The following is a 17,250-nucleotide window of genomic DNA, read 5'->3' as shown; positions in this document are numbered from 1 at the left end:
CGAAGCACTACAAGACTAAATTTTAATACTTCAAATAACTATAAACAATCATGATGGCATACAAAATTTGAAGAGCTGATATAGAAAATTTTCTTACACCATAAAATTACACTTACATGATCAATTGCATAGCTTGAATATCGATTATTGACAGAGAATAATTTATGAGGAAATTGTGCATACATCTGTTCTTGGATTCGAATGAGATACAACATTGATTACACATGTCCTGTCATACACACAATACTTGCCCTTCCCTGCATATACAAAATTGTAATTTCCATAGCTGGACGCAATCGGCCAAATGTGATCCAGATTCCACACCTACCCCTTGACGCGTGGCCTCAAACGCCCCCTTCGCCTCACAACTGTAAAAAGCGTGCAAGCTGAGTAGGGTTGACAATGCCAGCTAACTGAGCCCCATCCGTCTTCAGCAAATCAGCTACTTCCACGTACCTCTCCAGCTTCTCGTACTGCGGCTCTGCTTCGCGCCGATCTGGGGATTTAGTGACCGGTTGCTCCTCGGCGGAAGATCGAGCGGTCGGGTCCCACAGCTGCCCGAGGAGGGTGCCCTTGGTGAGGAATTCATGGGCCAAATAGCCAGCTAGGAGATGACAGGAGGCAAGAGCCGGCTCGGATACGGCGGCTTGATGAGCCGGCTCGGTGGGGGACAGCTTGAGCGCCTTGGCTGGGTGGGGCGCGTCGAGCGCACTCTCTGTCTCCTTGCGCTTGGTGGTGGGAGCGTTGCTATTTGATGACGCATTGGTCGTCGAAATCCGACGTGGCGGCAAACGCATCGTTTTGGTGTTCATGGCTATTGGGGTGCATGCCACGTCTGCAGCAGCAGCTCATTAAATCACTACACAAACCCAATCCGTAAGGAAAAAAAGAGAAGATAAAAAGGTGAGAAAACTTGTTTCGTAAGTAGAAAACAAAACGTCAAAATCGAGGGGATAAAACGGTAAAATAATTGACAGTAAAAAAAGTGAAATCAAACAAAGGGATTGGGAGAATCCGGGACCCACCCAAAACAACAAAAATTAAAAAACTAAAATTTGAAAAATAAATAAATAAATAATTGGCTAGGGTTTGTGAGAAGGTGGATTTGGCCGTACGGATGGCCGGAATCTGGACAACGTAAAATTGGGAAGAGAAGAGAGGAAGAGAGAGAGAGAGAGAGAGGGGACAGAAAAAGAGAGAGGGGGAAGAGAGAATGAGAAAAATGATGGTGTAGAGGGCGGTGGGGTTTGGCTCTCTTTATTTATAGAAGAGGGGTTGATAGTTTGGCCTTGGATTTAATGAGAAATCACGAGAGTGCCACAGGAAATGAAAGGACTATTTTGCCCCTGGGGCTATGGAGTAGAGGTTGGGCGGAGTCCAAAAAGAGCAACATTGATTAGCGTGCTTGTTCTTGCAGACCAAAAAAAAAAAAATTGTTTAGCCACAATTAATGTCCAGTGCAAACGAGATTTATTTACCGTAAAAGATAGGGAGATGGTTAGTACTCCATCATGAAATCAATATTATCAAAACAGAGTGATTAATATAATAAAAGTGATTAATATGATAAATTCGATCTCTACTCATTAATTAAAAATTTCTGATGTAAAAATAAAAAAATACCATCATCTTACAAAAATACATAATTGAGAACTTAAAACACAACCTTGCGATTATGATTGTTGATGAATCAAATAAAGTTATTATAAAATAGACATTAAATTAGCGTCTCTCCCCTGTGCATCGAGATTAATAGGCATAATTGTACTTGTTAACGTCTTATGTGTTTTTGAAGTTGTGAACCAGACCATAACTCAAACTCTCTTCAAACAATCTCAATAGCAACCTCTCAAAAATAAATCGATTTAATTAACTTCATATTCCAAAATAAAAAATAATCGAAAATTTCATATATGATGCTCTTTTCAGCCTTTTGATTTTGTAAGTTTTTATTATTATTATTATTATTTTATATCACCCAACGGCGATTTTTCCTTCCCCATTTGCTCCCTAGAAAACACATTTCACGGTTTCACCACCGCTGCTTTTTGTTAGTTCTTTTTTCGTTGGCTACTTTTCCCTCTTCCCATTCTATAATTGTTTTAAAAAAAAAATCCTAATTATACTTAATGTCTTAATTACTCGCTCAACTCTGTCCAGCTAACCACCCTGCTGGACCCATTACATTACCAAGGAACATCAAGCACCTCAATCACTACCTTAACACTACCTTCTTAATGGATGATGAGGAGTAGAAGTGAAAAGGTTTTTGTTTACTTTGTAAGATGGTTCTTTTTGTCGACCTATAAGGGTGTGTCGTTTTTATACTGTTTGCTGACTACATTATTGGGCTAACTTTTTTTTATAAAAAAAAATTATAAATAAATAAATAAAATTGGAGAGAGGAAGGCTATCCTACACCTCCGCACTAGGGCAAATCTACAAGTCTACAACCTCAACTTTGAAAGACTGACGTGAGACGCTTACCTGTCACCAAGATTTGAAATTTCGATTTCGGTACTCCAAATTTAAGAAAATTTTGATTTCTGTAGAAATTTCAGTTAAAAATAAAGAAATCATATTAATTGCATTTATAAAATGATATTTTTGAATGAAACTTTTACATAGACTGAACTAACCTATAATAAACCTATTTACAATGTAGTTTCTCTAAAATTATACATTTATAATAGAATTGTGATATTTAATATAATATGTACGAGTAATTAACTAGTACTGTAGTAGGTTGCTAAAATAGTGTTTTTATCTATATGTAATTATAATTGTGCTGTTTATTGATAATGTGAATCTAATTTTTTATTTTTTTTATGGCTAGAACCCAGTAGGAGGCTTGGCCATCACGCCTTTTTCACTAATAATTAGAAAAATACAACCGCAGCGGGAGGGGGGGGGGAACGTAATACCAAAACACCGTGAATGAAAATGAACAAGTACAACAAAAGTAATATAAAATATTAAGAATAAGTGATACTACGATGTGGTTCGATCCATATGGTTGAACTGCTTTCATTTAGTATCATACAATACTACTCCTAGGTACATGAATTTTGAAAATGATTTTGGTAGCAGATAAAAGCAAAAAGGTTTTTTTTATTGTATTCAACTTGATTGGAAAAAAAAATCAAAATTTCATATTTTCTCTATGAAAATATGAGTAAAAAACTCTATTGTCGGTGGCATACAAATTTCACATAAATTTTAGAGAAAATTCAGACAAAATTTCAGTGTGAATTTTTAAATATATTTTGTGTGTTTCAGAAATTAAAAATTTCATGGAAATGTACGGAAAATTTTGAAAAATTTCAAGAAATTCTTGATGGAATTGATATAGCATATAAATTTCGTTTCGGTACTTCCAAATTACGGAAATTTTGATGCAAATTTTGGTAGTTTCGGAGAAATTTGAAACCTTTCCTGTCACCACAGTGCCCAAGATTTCCGGAAAAGATTTACAGATCGCAGGACTGTTGGCAGTGGGGATCAAATTTGGATTGAAGCTGAGCTTCAAACACACCCATGCTAGCTCACGCTAGTATTAATATGATAAATTCGATCCCTACTCATTGATTACAATTTTTTGATGTAAAAAAAAAATAAAAAATAAAAAAACCGTCACCTTACAAAAATACATAGTTGAGAGCTTAAGGAACAACCTTGCAATTATGACTGTTAATGAATCGAGTAAAGTTATTATAAAATCAGCAATAAGTAAGCATCTCTCCAGTGCATCAAGTTTAACAGGTAGGAATCGTACTTGTTAACGTTTATGGTTTGTTGAAGCTGTGAACCAAACCGTCACTCAAACTCTCTTCAAACATTCTCAATAGCAACCTTAAAAAGTAAGTCGATATGATCGACTACACATTTCAAAAAGAAAGATAATTGAAAATTTCATATATGATGCTTTTTTCGACTTTTCAATTTTATTAGTTTTTTTTTTTTTTTTCACCCAACGCGATTCTTCCTTCCCAATTTGCTCCATAACAAACACATTTCACCACCGCTACTTTTCTTTTCTTTTTTTGCTAACTACTTTTCCATCTTCCCATTCTATATTTGTTCAAAAAAAAAAATTGTAATTATACTTAATTACTCGCTCAACTCTGTCCCCTGGCTACCCATCACATTACTAAGGAACATCAAGCACCTCAATCACTACTTTATCGCTATCTTCTTCAAGCATATCTACACAAAAGCTATGGATCAAGTTGAAGACTCTAATATAAGTGGAATCTTGATCATGAAAGCATGGATATGTCAGGAATTGGTTTAAGACTTCCCGAGCCTTCCTCTTCCACCAATGCTAGTTGTAGACGAGTCTCTGCTATGTAATCTTGTTTCAACCCCTAAAAACCCTCTTCTTCTTTTTTCTTTAAAGAAGAAATAACAAAGAAAGGCTAGATATAGCCTCTTTTAAAACAATCAAATCCCAAAAGATCATGATACAAAGCATTTGATGCTGAAAGAGGAAGAGGAAGAAAAAAGTTTTTTTTTTTTCTTCTTTTTCGATGACTAAATATAAAAATACATAAAAAAAGCTTTGCTAACCATTACGATGGCGCCTTTGATAAATTAAAAAAAGAAGGTCAAAATAATTTGTTTAGTTTATTAGTTGGGCTTAATTAGACCCGTCATTACACTAAAAAAGAACCTGTTATATCAGCCTAATATTATTAGGTTTGAATAATACACGTTGAAAGAACACACGGGGAACAAGTGTAGGTCTACACCACCATTATTGATTTTCTAGCTTTGAAAGTATGGCAAAAACACTTGATTGCTCGTTAATCATCCTAGCCACACAATCCCGAACATCGTCCAAAATCATCTACGTACTAAGAGAGCTAAATTGCTACAAGCAAGTGCAGCGAACCTTCGATCATCGTCATCTTCCGAATCCAAAGCAGTATTCATGTACGGTCACTGCCTTCCCTCTCATTCTGGCCTTCGCATGGTTCAGTAGTACCATGCATACATGCATTTATATTCTATTGTTCAATCTAATTTTCATCATGCATGACACTATAAAGCTGGACTCATGCATGCGTCTCTTCTGTTAGAGATGGGCTTTCATCGATTACTAGGTACGTATTTACGATAGTTACTAAAAACTTTGGGCTTCTACGTGCGGAGAAAAAAGTTCATCTCTTGACCTAGTAATTAAGTTTTGAACTCGCATTTTAATCATTAATTCTACATTCCGATCGAAATGATTATCCATAAACTCACGTAATGTTATTGAGAAGGCGTTTTAATTGAAAGGTGTGGGTTGGAAGATTTCATGTGTTTGGGGGCTAGGCCTAGAATCGCTTATTGCATATTTATGTGCTTCTATATATGTCTCTGATTTATGTGCTTTTATATATGTCTCTGATTTATATATCTAGATGATCTAATACAAATCAGGAGCAGCCCCGAGAAAGTGCGGGTAGTGCGGTTGCATAGGTCTCTGATTTTCGGAAACCTCTCAGTTCCAAACACACACACACACACACAATGTGACTTATATAGTTATTTTTAACATCTCTCATAGCCCTCAACATAAAACCCCAAGGCTCCGAGAAAACAGCAAAGTCTTAGGGTTGGAAATCGTAAAAGAAAAGTCGCATCCTGTCCGGCGGCTCCCCCACGTCGATAGTGGTTCGCTGCCTCATCGACGAGCGGCGGGTGTTGCCAGATGGGTTCTTAAGGTCTCTGTCCTCTCAGTCTTGCGTTCTATCAGACGGATTGGGGCGTGGACAATCCTTCACTCTTCTCAGGCGGCAGCGCTAGCGTGGATGATGGGTATTGGGCGATCGACGGCGACGCAGGTGTGGAGCAGGTGGCCAGTGGCCAGATCGCGGCGGCGGTATGCCGTGGATTGTATGGCGCTGGGTACTTCTCTGCGTTGGGACGTTCGGCGGAGTTTGCAGCGGTGGTTTCAGGCTCTTCAGCTGAAGGACACAGCCTCTTGGAGTGCTATCACTCTGAGGTGGCACAGTACTATGATCTCCGATCTGATTCTCGGTGGTTTGGGCTGGTGGAGATCTAGGTTTACCCCTGGATCTGGCCGAAAACAGTTAGGAGTTTCGATGTGGCTTGCTGCGTGGTTTGGGTTTCTTTGGCAAGGTGAGCTCGAAGGGTTTTCCTTGTGGTGGGTGTCTGCTGGCGAGCCTCCTGGGGAGAAGGAAGAGGAGTATGGCGGTTGTTTTTTCATTTTGTTTAAAGTTGTGTTTTTAGTTAGTGCTTTGGTTAGGTTTTCTTGGTCATTAGCATGTCCCTACTCTTTTGGGCTAGGGTTGGGTCAAATTGAGGTGTCATGGATGTGGTGTCATTTCTGGGGACGAAGTGGTTTATTGTTGGTGCTATCTTATGGTCAATGTGCTGACGGACGATCCTTGCACGTGGTCTGGTATCTTTGGGACACGGTGTGGAAGAGGACGTTGGTTGTTTTAGCGGTTGTCTATGAGGTGGTATCGATATTCTCGGGATTCTCGGTAGCCCGAGTCGTTGGGTGGTATAGGTGGTTAGGGGTTGGGCCCCTTCGACTCATGGAAGTCATTTATGGTGACGGACCCGTAACTGGTTTAGGTTTTAGGGAGGAGAGTGGGGAATTCTTGTCCACCACCGGTCATTCCCGTGTTATGTAACTTTGTTTCATTCAATAAAGGATCTTATTCTCAAAAAAAAAAAAAACACACACACACACACACACATATATATATATACACCCATTAATATTTATTTTCTTACAAATACATGCATCATGTGTGTTAATCTAGTATTCTAGTCCAAATGCTTAATTAAGGCATCATGGCCTTTCCATCTGTATCACTAGTATGTTCGATATTTTTTCTAAATAAGCAATTATTTTTTTTGCACTGAGTCTCCGAGTTTTCAAGACAATCCTAATGATTTTGCCTAATAGTAAAGTATGAGATTTTGGTCATATATAGACAAGTGGGTTGTAGGTTGTATAAATTATTGAAGAAATCACAGTATCCGTAGTTTCCTCAGATATATATGCAGTAAATCATAACTTATCAACTTTGATACGAGTTTGTCTTATTTTTTAAATTACTATCAGCTAAAGAATGTAATATCAAACAAACGTAACAAAACATATTTGCGCCGAAAAATACAGTCATGGTATGTCAAGCCGATCGATCCAAATTCATAGTGATATTTATAGAAGATGGAAAAAGTCAACACGATTAGATGTGGAATTTTCCCTTATGATTTGGAGTTTCAAAAGACACAGAAAACACATGATAAAGTGCTTTCAAAGTGGTGTACGTTGTAAAAAGCTGTAAGTGAGATAGACTACTTAATGTGATAGATGTTGAACCATGACCTAAGAGATAGACTACTTAATGTGATAGATATTGAAACAAGTTGCAGAGCTAATGAGGGTAACAAATTTGTACTTAACTAGATTCTTTTTTTGAGAAATTACTTAACCAGATCAATCAAAATTCTACTTTCCTCAATAAAACTTTAACATTATATAAAATAATTTATACTTTTTTAAAACCAAGCGATGGTCATGGTCACGGAAAAAAGTAAAGTCAAAGTCTCGTAGACAAATATAAACAAATTCAACTGACAATATTGTTACAAAATAGAAATCTCATGAGTCGTGACTCTAATATAGGTAAGCACATTTTTCAACAATAAAAGCAGCAAATGAGTCGAAAATAAGTTACAATGTTTGCTTCTAAAAAAAGATTATCTTTAGTTTTTTAAATTTTAGTAATGAGAAGTTTTATATGCACATCCCCCAATTATTTAATGCGCATCCCCCCCCCCCCAAATATTTTTTTGTCATCAAATTTTTTTTTTTTTTGAGAATATTGTCATCAAACTTTCATCTACCCCTTCTCATTAATAAATAAATTAAAAAAAAAAACAAAGAAGCGTCCACAAAAATAAAATAAAAATTAAATTCTTTATATCTCAAAATATTAATTAAATATTTTCTTATAGGTTTAATATTTTCATCGTCTTCGTAGTACAATCAACAGTTCTTCAAAATCATACGTGAACGTCAATGACAAATAAATTAATTGTAGTCAACATGAAAAGTTAGCAAGCAACTCAATTGATTGAAACATATTAAAAGAAGTTATAAAATCATCAAATATATATTGGATACAAATTCACTCTTTTAAGTTTTAAGTAATTAAGCTCGGTGATTGAGCCAATCTCCTCTTCCTCCATAAACCCTAACACCTAAGACCGGTTTGCTTTCCAATTGATAACTCGAGCTCGTCCAGTGGCGGCCCGACCAGTATTGACCTCCAGCCTAGCCGGCGTTGGGATCTGCTGTCGGACGGGTATTGTCGATCCGATTTGTTTCAAGAGTGCTCCATGCGTGGTTGAGCTCGAGGTAGGTCTAGGCTGCTTGCGGCTTGGGCTCTGTGGCCGGCGGCATGACTGTGCTAATCAAGACCGGTGACATGGTTCCGAATCGGTGGTGGTGCAGATGTAGGATACTAGACTGGCGCGATTCAGAGTTGGGCCTTCACGACGACGTGTGCTGTGAGTGGAGCGCGGCGATTTGGGTCAAAGTGGCAGCAGGTGGTTGCGGTGGCGTAGATCGAGGCAACAAGGTTGTAGCAGTGAGGGTTGGGCAGAGGTGCCAATAGGGATGACAAAAATCCTCAGTGGGGCGGAGCTTCATTGGATACCCTTCCCTAATGGGGGGAGAATTCAGGGACAAATGGGGAATGAGGATGGGGGTCCCCAATCCCCGCTATCTAAGATTGGGGATGGGGTGGGGATGGTATTATGATCTTCATCCCCAAAGCCGCCCCAATAAAAAATATATATATATATATATATATTTTATATATAGTTTAATTTATTTATATTAATATTTTTTTTTATAATATAAATTACAAATATATACATTTACTATTATACTTTAATGGCTACACTTTTACTTTAATGGTTTTTTTACTTTAGCACTCACTGAATTATGATTTATGAATTTAACCATATTTTAATTTTATATGTTGTACATTTTTTATTTAAAAAAAAAACAATATGAGAAAAATTTTATTTTATTTATTAAATTCTTATGGGGATTTGGGCGGGTTTGAAGGCTTAATCCCCAGTGGGGATAGGGACGGGGAATCCCCAATACATTTTTATTGGGGATTAGAGCGGGGATGAGGGTGAAGAATGACCCCAGGGATGGGGATAGTATTGTGATCCTCATCCCCAACCCGCCTCATTGCCATCTCTAGGTGCCAGGGGTTGATGGGCTGGGACCAAGTCTGCTGAATGGGCTCTGGAGTTGGACTACCATTTGAATGCTCTTAGGCTTACTAATTTGGGCTGTGGTGTTTTGCCCTAGACCCATCCTATGTTTTTAGTTTGTCTAATTACAATAAATTCTTTGTATTAGGAAGCTGGGCACCGTTTTTGGCCTACAGAATGTTGGTATTCTACATCCAAAGAGGAAGAGTTTCTTGATGCACCGCAATTGAGCGCATTGGCTTTGGAAGCTTTTCTTTGCTATTATTCCTATCTAGGATATTCTTGTTCTGATAGGCTCTTGAATAGAGGAATGGAAATGTTTCAAGTATAATGGCACTTATCACCCCTGGTGGGAACTATGTACTTGTGCCATTCTAGCCTGTGTTAGCAAATCATTATATTTACCTCAAAAAAAAAAAAAATATTGGATACATGAATACATTATGATCAATCACTTTGTTTACAAAACAACCACCGTGGCTCATTCTTTACGCATTTTAATACTAACCATGACTATATAGATCATGAAGATATTGACATATATTAAATATTAAAATCTTAGAGGCATCAAGCTTGAAAAACAACAAAGGTAAGAAAGTTAAGTTATTCAAATATTGATGTGAGAAAGAAGAGAGGTAATTAGTAATTAGCATATTGATATGTGCCGGAATTAATTAGTAATTAATTTTGCTGTATTAAATAAAAATTTATGATACATACCCGATTTTTTTTTCCTTAAATTTTTCTCATTTATTTATTTAATGAGGAGGGACATATATGAAAGTTTGATAAAAAAATGAGACAGAAAAAATATAAAAGGGTGTGCATTAAGTAACTGAGACTCTGAGAGAGTGTATTTAAAATTTATCTTTAATAATACATTCAACTAAATAAAAAGTTGACCGATTGATGTAAAAGTTAAAATTTAGAAATTTAGAGTGAATTTCTTTTTATCCATTAAACATTTTCACCCCAAGTCAAGAGATCGAACCTAAAGGGAGTTTAACTTTGTGTCGTCCATGAGGAATGAAAAACACACTCTCACTCTAGACTCTCGCTCTAAGTGAGTCCCCTGTACTATAGCTAGTACGTCAAGTTACTGTAGCTCCCCTTACTGTTCTACACAATTCTTCTTTTTTATTGATTCTTTTCTTTTTTCCTCTCTTTTTCTCTTTTACTTTCATTTTTGCTGCCTCTAATCCACTTGTTTCTCTTCTAAATGTACATGTTCTTACATGTCCGTTTTCTATAACTCTTTCTGAACAGCTGTCTTCTTTCCTTACCCTCTGCTGTTTTTGTTCACCTAATTTCTACACTTGTTCTTCTTTCTTTACATCACCGTAATTCTCTTCTTTTCATTCCATGGCATGGCTTACGCGTGGCAGGCAACTCCGATCCCGTTTTCCCTTAAAAGGTTTCATGCATGCAAACCCTCCGTACTCCAAACCTACTTCACAATCACATCCCATTCTCATGGAAGACGCCCCTCGCTCCCCACATTCTCCCCTAGCTGATGAGCAGCATGGAGAGCTTTTTCTCCATTTACGTCCGCCAGCCAGCTGGTTGGGTATCTCATCTCTTATCGTAGTCATAACCCACAGGCGGTCATCCGTATCCTTACACAGGCCTGGGCTGCGATAGGTCGTTTCCACTTGCAACTTATCAGGGGCAACAATGTCTTCTCTATTGCTGCTTCCTCAGCTGCTGCTGCTGACCAGCTTCTTGAGCGCGGACCCTGGTCGGTGATGGGTTGTAGTTTTACTATCCATCCTTGGCCCCCTCATAGTCGCTTGGAGGACATCCCACTTCACTTCATTACTTTTTGGGTCCAAGTTCATGGTCTCACTCTTGGTTTGATGACTCGGGATAATGCTTTCTGGATTGGCTCTCAAATTGGTAGGGTTCTTGAGGTGGATGATCCTCAGGTCCCTATTGCCTGGATTGGTTTTCTCCGTATTAGGGTTCAACTGGACTCTCGTGCTCCCTTCTCTCCAGGTTTTTGGTTTGATGTGCCAGGAGGGGACCTGGTTTGGGCAGATTTTTGCTATGAATGACTTTAGGAGATGTGTTTTCATTGTGGTCGTCTTGGCCATATGATTTCACTGTGTCAGATGCCTCGTCATCCGTCTGCCCATCACCTTGGGCCCTGGTTAGCGGTCCCTTCTCTCCGTAGGCCTCCCTGTGATCAAGACCATGGACTGGATATTGGTAATCCTCGTGGAATTAGATTACGACGGCCTTTGCCGGTTCCTGATCATGCTCCTGGTTTGCCAAATGGAAGGAACTTAGTTGTTCTTGCTCACGATCAGGTACGTGTTTTACCTACTGGCACACAGGTTGTTTTGGGTGTTCCAGGCGTTGCAGGTGACATTCAGGTTAATGTTATTCCCTGTGTCACGCCATCCTCTGCCCTTGACCTACTGGCAGGGGAAACTGGTGATGTCGGCTGCAATCCGCTGCCGGTTCCCGGAAACCTAGCCTTAGCTCATCGCTCACAAGGTCACTGGCAACTGCCCTCCACATCTCCTCCAATCACTACCTCCCAATCTGCATCGTCACCTCCCATGGGGCCCTCCTCAAGCAAATCTTTAGACAAGGGTAAACAAAAGATCTTTGCTGATGTGGTTCCATCTTCTTCCTCTCCACCTCATCAGCCTCTCAGTGATGTGGCGGACATGCAGTTAGCCTTATCACTCTACTTAGCCGATTTAGTTGAGTTCACTACTATGTTGACAGATCCAGCTGATGCCCAAGCCCATTTGATGCAAGTTGATCCGGTTTGTGAACCAACCCTCTTTCAAGTCTTGTTGGCCCATCAGGAAGCTCTTTTGGACCCTACTCTCCTCGGCCCCAACCTGGACATGTCAATGTTTGATCCTCCACCAGATCCATCTTCTCAATCACTCCCTTTTCAAGTACAGACTCCATCCTCGACCCTTCCTCCCTTCTCTTCATACCAAGCTCCGACTGCTTTGGTTTCCACTTCTGCTTCTCCATCATCAATTCTCCCGTCGGATTTAGATGCGGCCTCTCTTCCTCTTTTGGGTACTCTTGTGATTCTGGCTCACCAATTCAAACAATTGCAACTCTGGAAGAGATTGCATAAGGCCCTTGCTGATTCTTCGAATCCTTCCAAGAGGCATAAGGTGATAGCTGTTGTGGAAGATCCACCTTTTCCTCTGGTGTCTGCTCCACCTCCCACAAGACTTCGTCGATCCTGTGCTTCCCCTGGTCCAGGTCGCGGTCGTGGTCGTCGTGGCCGACCCCGAGATCGTGCTCTTAATCCACAGGTTACACATCCTGCCTCTCCTTTGGTTTTGGAATTTGAGCAGTCTAGCACTGTCGCAGTCACTCAGGATGATTATGTGGTTCCTCTTCCCCCCCCCCCCCTTTGAGGACACTCCTGTTTCACTTCCTGCTTCTGGCACTCCATCTCTAGATGTCTCTCCATCCTTTGATGACCTTGCTCCAGCAGGTGGCATTGGTAGCTGGCCAGATGCAGCTACGGGTGCAGAATGAGGCTACTATCTTGGAACTGTCAGGGATTAGGGTCATCTCTGACAACAAAAGCCCTTTGTAGGTTATGGCGTAAATATGACCCTGATATGCTGTTTTTGATGGAGACACATCAGCCTTCTGATGTGGTTTCTTCTTGGTTTAAACAGCTCAAGTTTGATCACTCATTTATTGTTAACCCTGTAAATACTAGTAGTGGTGGTTTGGCTTTGTTTTGGAAATCTTCAGCTCAAGTATCAGTCTTGTATGATTTGGTGAATGTCATAGATACTGAGGTTTTGTTTGTACATGAAGATTTCCGTTGTAAGATAAGTTGGCTATATGGAAATCCTTATGAAAATGAAAAGAAAATTTTTTGGAGTTCCATGATTCGTCGTTTTCCAGTTCAATTTCTTCCTTGGATTTGTTTAGGTGATTTCAATGAGATCCAATGGTCCTATGAGAAATGGGGAGGTCTTCCTCATTCTCGGTGCCGCATGGATCTCTTTAATCATTTCATTACTCAAGCCGGCTTGAGGGATTTGCACTTCCAGGGTCCTTGTTTCACTTGGTATCGTTATCGTTTTGGGGACCTCTATCTTAAGGAATGGTTGGATAGAGGTCTTGCAAATTCTTCATGGTGTTTGGCTAAACTAAGGACTCAATTTTTCCATCTTCCCTTGCTTGGGTCGGATCATCGTCCTTTGCTATTGGATGCTTCTCCAGTTGAATCTAAGGCCCTAAACTTTTCCGATTTGAGCACATTTGGCCGACTAGTGATATGTGTGGCCAAATCATTACAGAAAATTGGGTGGCAGCTTCTGGCTCTGCTGCTAGGCCAGTTTGGCTCACAAATCTCCGGGCTCGTAAGCTCTCCTTACTGGCTTGGTGTAAGTCTGCTTTCCCCAATTCTTACTCTTTGGTCCAAGAGTTGCTTGTTCACCTGAATCATTTGCACAATAGTACATCTGCTAATGTGGCTCTTCAGATTACAATGGGCACGGCTCGCATTGGAGAGTTGTGGACTCTGGAAGAGTTATATTGGCATAAGAGATCGAGAGTTTCTTGGCTTAAATTGGGGGATAAGAATACTTCTTTTTTCCATCAATCAGCAATTCAACGAAGGCAGTTTAACCGAATTTTGAGACTTCGTGATCCATCCGGTATTTGGTTGGAATTAAAGACTGAGATTGCTTCGGTGTTTTTCTCTTACTATCACTCTCTTTTCACTACTGTTGGTCCGAGGAATTGGGAAGCTGTCCTGCATCTTGTTGACCCTATTGTGAGCCCTGAAATGAATGCTTCCCTGTTGGCCGAAGTTAGTTTGGTGGAGGTCAAAACAGCAATATTTGACTTAAGACCTCTCAAATCTCCAGGTCCTGATGGCTTTTCGGGCATCTTTTATCACTCTTATTGGGAAACTGTCAAAGAGGTAGTTTTTGCAGCTGCTACTTCTTTTCTTCTTACTGGTACTCTACCGCCGGAAATGAATAGAACTTATATTGCTTTAATTCCTAAGATTAAGGCGCCAGAACATGCTTCTCAATTTCGTCCTATTGGTCTTTGTAATTTCGCTTATAAGGTACTTTCAAAGGTTCTTGCCAATCGTTTAAAACCTTATATGCCAGAGCTTATTTCAGAGAACCAAGCTGCCTTTGTAACTGGTCGTCAAATTCAGGATAATGTGATTGTGGCCCTTGAATTTTTCCACCATCTTAAACTTCTTCGCAGAATTGGTGGTGAAGCTTTTGGTTTGAAATTGGATATTTCAAAGGCCTATGATTGTGTTGAGTGGGATTTCCTACAAGCTGTACTACTCAAAATGGGCTTTGCAGATCATTGGGTTATGCTGATTATGAATTGCATTCGATCGGTTTTTCTCTCCATTCTTGTCAATGGAAAACCGTCTGCTTTCTTCACTCCCACTCGTGGTATCCGTCAGGGGGATTCATTGTCTCCATACCTCTTTCTCTTTGTCACTGATGTGCTTTCCATCATGGTTCGTAAGGTTTGTGCAATGATGTGGTTGGTTCCTATGCAGTTGTCCGTCTCCGGACCTCCCGTTAGTCATTTGTTCTTCACCAATGACTCATTGTTTTTCTTCCAGGCCTCTACCGAAAATGCTTCCACTTTGGTGTTTCTGTTGAATTCTTATAGCAAAGCCTCTGGTCAGTAGATCAACTATGCGAAATCTCTGCTTTATTTCAGCCCTAATACTCCTGAGGCACTCCAGCAACTCATCAAAACCACTCTTAAGGTTCTTTCTACGGATAATCCTGGTTCCTACTTGGGTTTACCGACTATTTGGGGACGCTCAAAACGTTCTGCTTTGGGATATGTTCGTGATGCAGTGCTTCGCAAGATTCAAGGTTGGAAGCAAGCTCCTTTATCATAGGCGGGGAAGGAAATTATGATCAAGTCGGTTGCTTTGGCGATTCTTGCTTACCCCATGAATGTCTTCAAATTTCCGAAATCTCTTTGCACTGAGATCAATAACGCTCTTGCAAAGTTTTGGTGGGGTTCTGCTGGTGAGAAAGGCATTCACTAGAAGCAATGGGAGCAGTTATGTTTACCAAAGTCCGTTGGTGGCCTTGGCTTTCGAAATTTGGAAGATTTCAACCTTTCTCTTTTGGCAAAGCAGGGCTGGAGACTGCTCCACAACCCATCTGCTATTTGGGCTCAGGTTCTTAAACACAAGTATTTTCCGCACACCACCTGCTTGGAAGCTAAACAAAGCCCTTCCTCTTCTTGGGTTTGGGCTAGTTTGTTAGAAGGCAGAGCCGTTTTGTTGAAGGGATCCTTATGGCGTGTTGGCAATGGTCTCTTAATTGATGCATGGAAGGATCAGTGGATTCCGAATTACCCGAGTTTTAGTCACCGATTCCCTCACCTTCCTTCTCCAAATCTGAGGGTTCATAATTTAATTACCTGGTCCACTATGTCTTGGGACCTGTCTCCACTCCAACAATTTCTTACTCCTCCGGAGATTTTTGCTATTCAAGCCATTCCTTTGTTTAGTGGTCTGGTCGAGGATCGGCTGATTTGGCCTCATGTTAAGAATGACAGCTATACGGTACGTTCTGGTTATCACATAGCTCACAATTCCTCTCCCCTTGTTTTGAATCCTGCTACTCAGACTTCTCATACTATATCTGACAAAGTCTGGTCTTGGATTTGGTCCATCAAAAGTCTTCCTAAAATCAAGCTTTTCTTGTGGCGGCTTGCTTCTAATGTGCTGGCTACACAACACAATCTTTTCCGGAGACATCTTGCTCATTCTCCACTATGTCCTTTTTGTCATTCTCATCAGGAAACAGTGGAACACCTCTTTCTGTTATGTCCTTGGGTAGTGCAGGTTTGGTTCATTCATCCATTTGGTTACCGCATTCCTTTTCAGACTATCACAACTATTGACCATTGGATCATTGGTTTATCTATTCCTCACAGTGCTTCTACCACAACTGCGGAAGCTCTTACACATGTTTGCTTTCTTATTTGGCATATTTGGAAACATTGCTGCCATTGTGTTTTTAATCACCTTGTCCCTGATCCTTCTTTGGTGGTAAGTAAGGCTTTTGGAGCGGCTTCGGAGTTTCTGCATTTTAGTAGGAAGATCATTCCAGTTCCACCTCCCCCTCCCCCACCTCCCCCTTGGCTTCTCCCTTCAGCTGGTTTCCTGAAGATCAACACTGATGCATCATGGGATTCTGTTTCTCTGGAGGCTGGTTTGGCTGTGGTTGTAAGAGATTCTTTGGGGACCATCCTCCATGGTGACATGCGGACTACTAAGGCTTCTTCAGTCCTACTGGCAGAGACTTTAGCACTGGTTCAAGGTGTTTGTCTAGCCTTGCGCCTTCATTTGCACTGTGTGGTTTTTGAACTTGACTCCTTTCATCTTGTGACTCTCCTGAATGATTCAAATTTGATTCCGGATTGGACTATTGCTCCCCTGGTCTCTTATCTTCGTGAGATCACAGTTGCTTTTCCTCATGCAAGCTGGGTGTGGACCAGCAGAATAGCTAATCAAGCAGCTGATCATATTGCTTCTTTGGATCCCAGGCGGATGTGCCCTGTTGATTGGGTTCAACATCCACCTCCTACCTTTACTAATATCCTTCTTTATGATGCAGTTCCAGCTCCTACATAGTTTTTTTTTTCTGTTTCCCTGCTTCTCAGTGATCTGTTTTCTTACTGAGGAGTTTTTTGAGATCTTTAGTTTTCTTCTTTTTCTGTTTCTAGTTTGTGTTTCTCTTTTCTTTTGTTTCAATGAAATGTTTACAATGTTATGTTCAAAAAAAAAACTTTGTGTCGTCCATCGTTTGTGAATTCAAGTAGAGGTTCAAAGAAAAACTATCAACAAAGCCAAGTATGAGTATGAGGGCGTTCACGATAACGAAAATTACATCGATACAGTAAAAAACACGCTTCACAGTAAAAGATAAAATCGATCGAAAATGGTTAAAAAGAATTATGAAATAGAACCACGGAAGG

The 17,250-nt window shown here is 40.1% G+C and overlaps 1 protein-coding gene across 1 annotated transcript; it reads right to left on the bottom strand.

Annotated features, from left to right (window-relative positions):
• Positions 1-72: 72 nt before the first annotated feature.
• Positions 73-1,237, bottom strand: LOC112170556. The gene has a single exon (XM_024307889.2). It carries the CDS (start codon positions 810-812, stop codon positions 363-365), a length of 450 nt encoding a protein of 149 aa, XP_024163657.1. The 5' UTR covers positions 813-1,237; the 3' UTR covers positions 73-362.
• Between the last annotated feature and the right edge of the window lie 16,013 nt (positions 1,238-17,250).

This window comes from Rosa chinensis, chromosome 6 (assembly GCF_002994745.2).
Source record: "Rosa chinensis cultivar Old Blush chromosome 6, RchiOBHm-V2, whole genome shotgun sequence".
Lineage (NCBI taxonomy): Eukaryota > Viridiplantae > Streptophyta > Magnoliopsida > Rosales > Rosaceae > Rosa > Rosa chinensis.
This window is presented reverse-complemented; position numbering and strand designations above follow the sequence as displayed.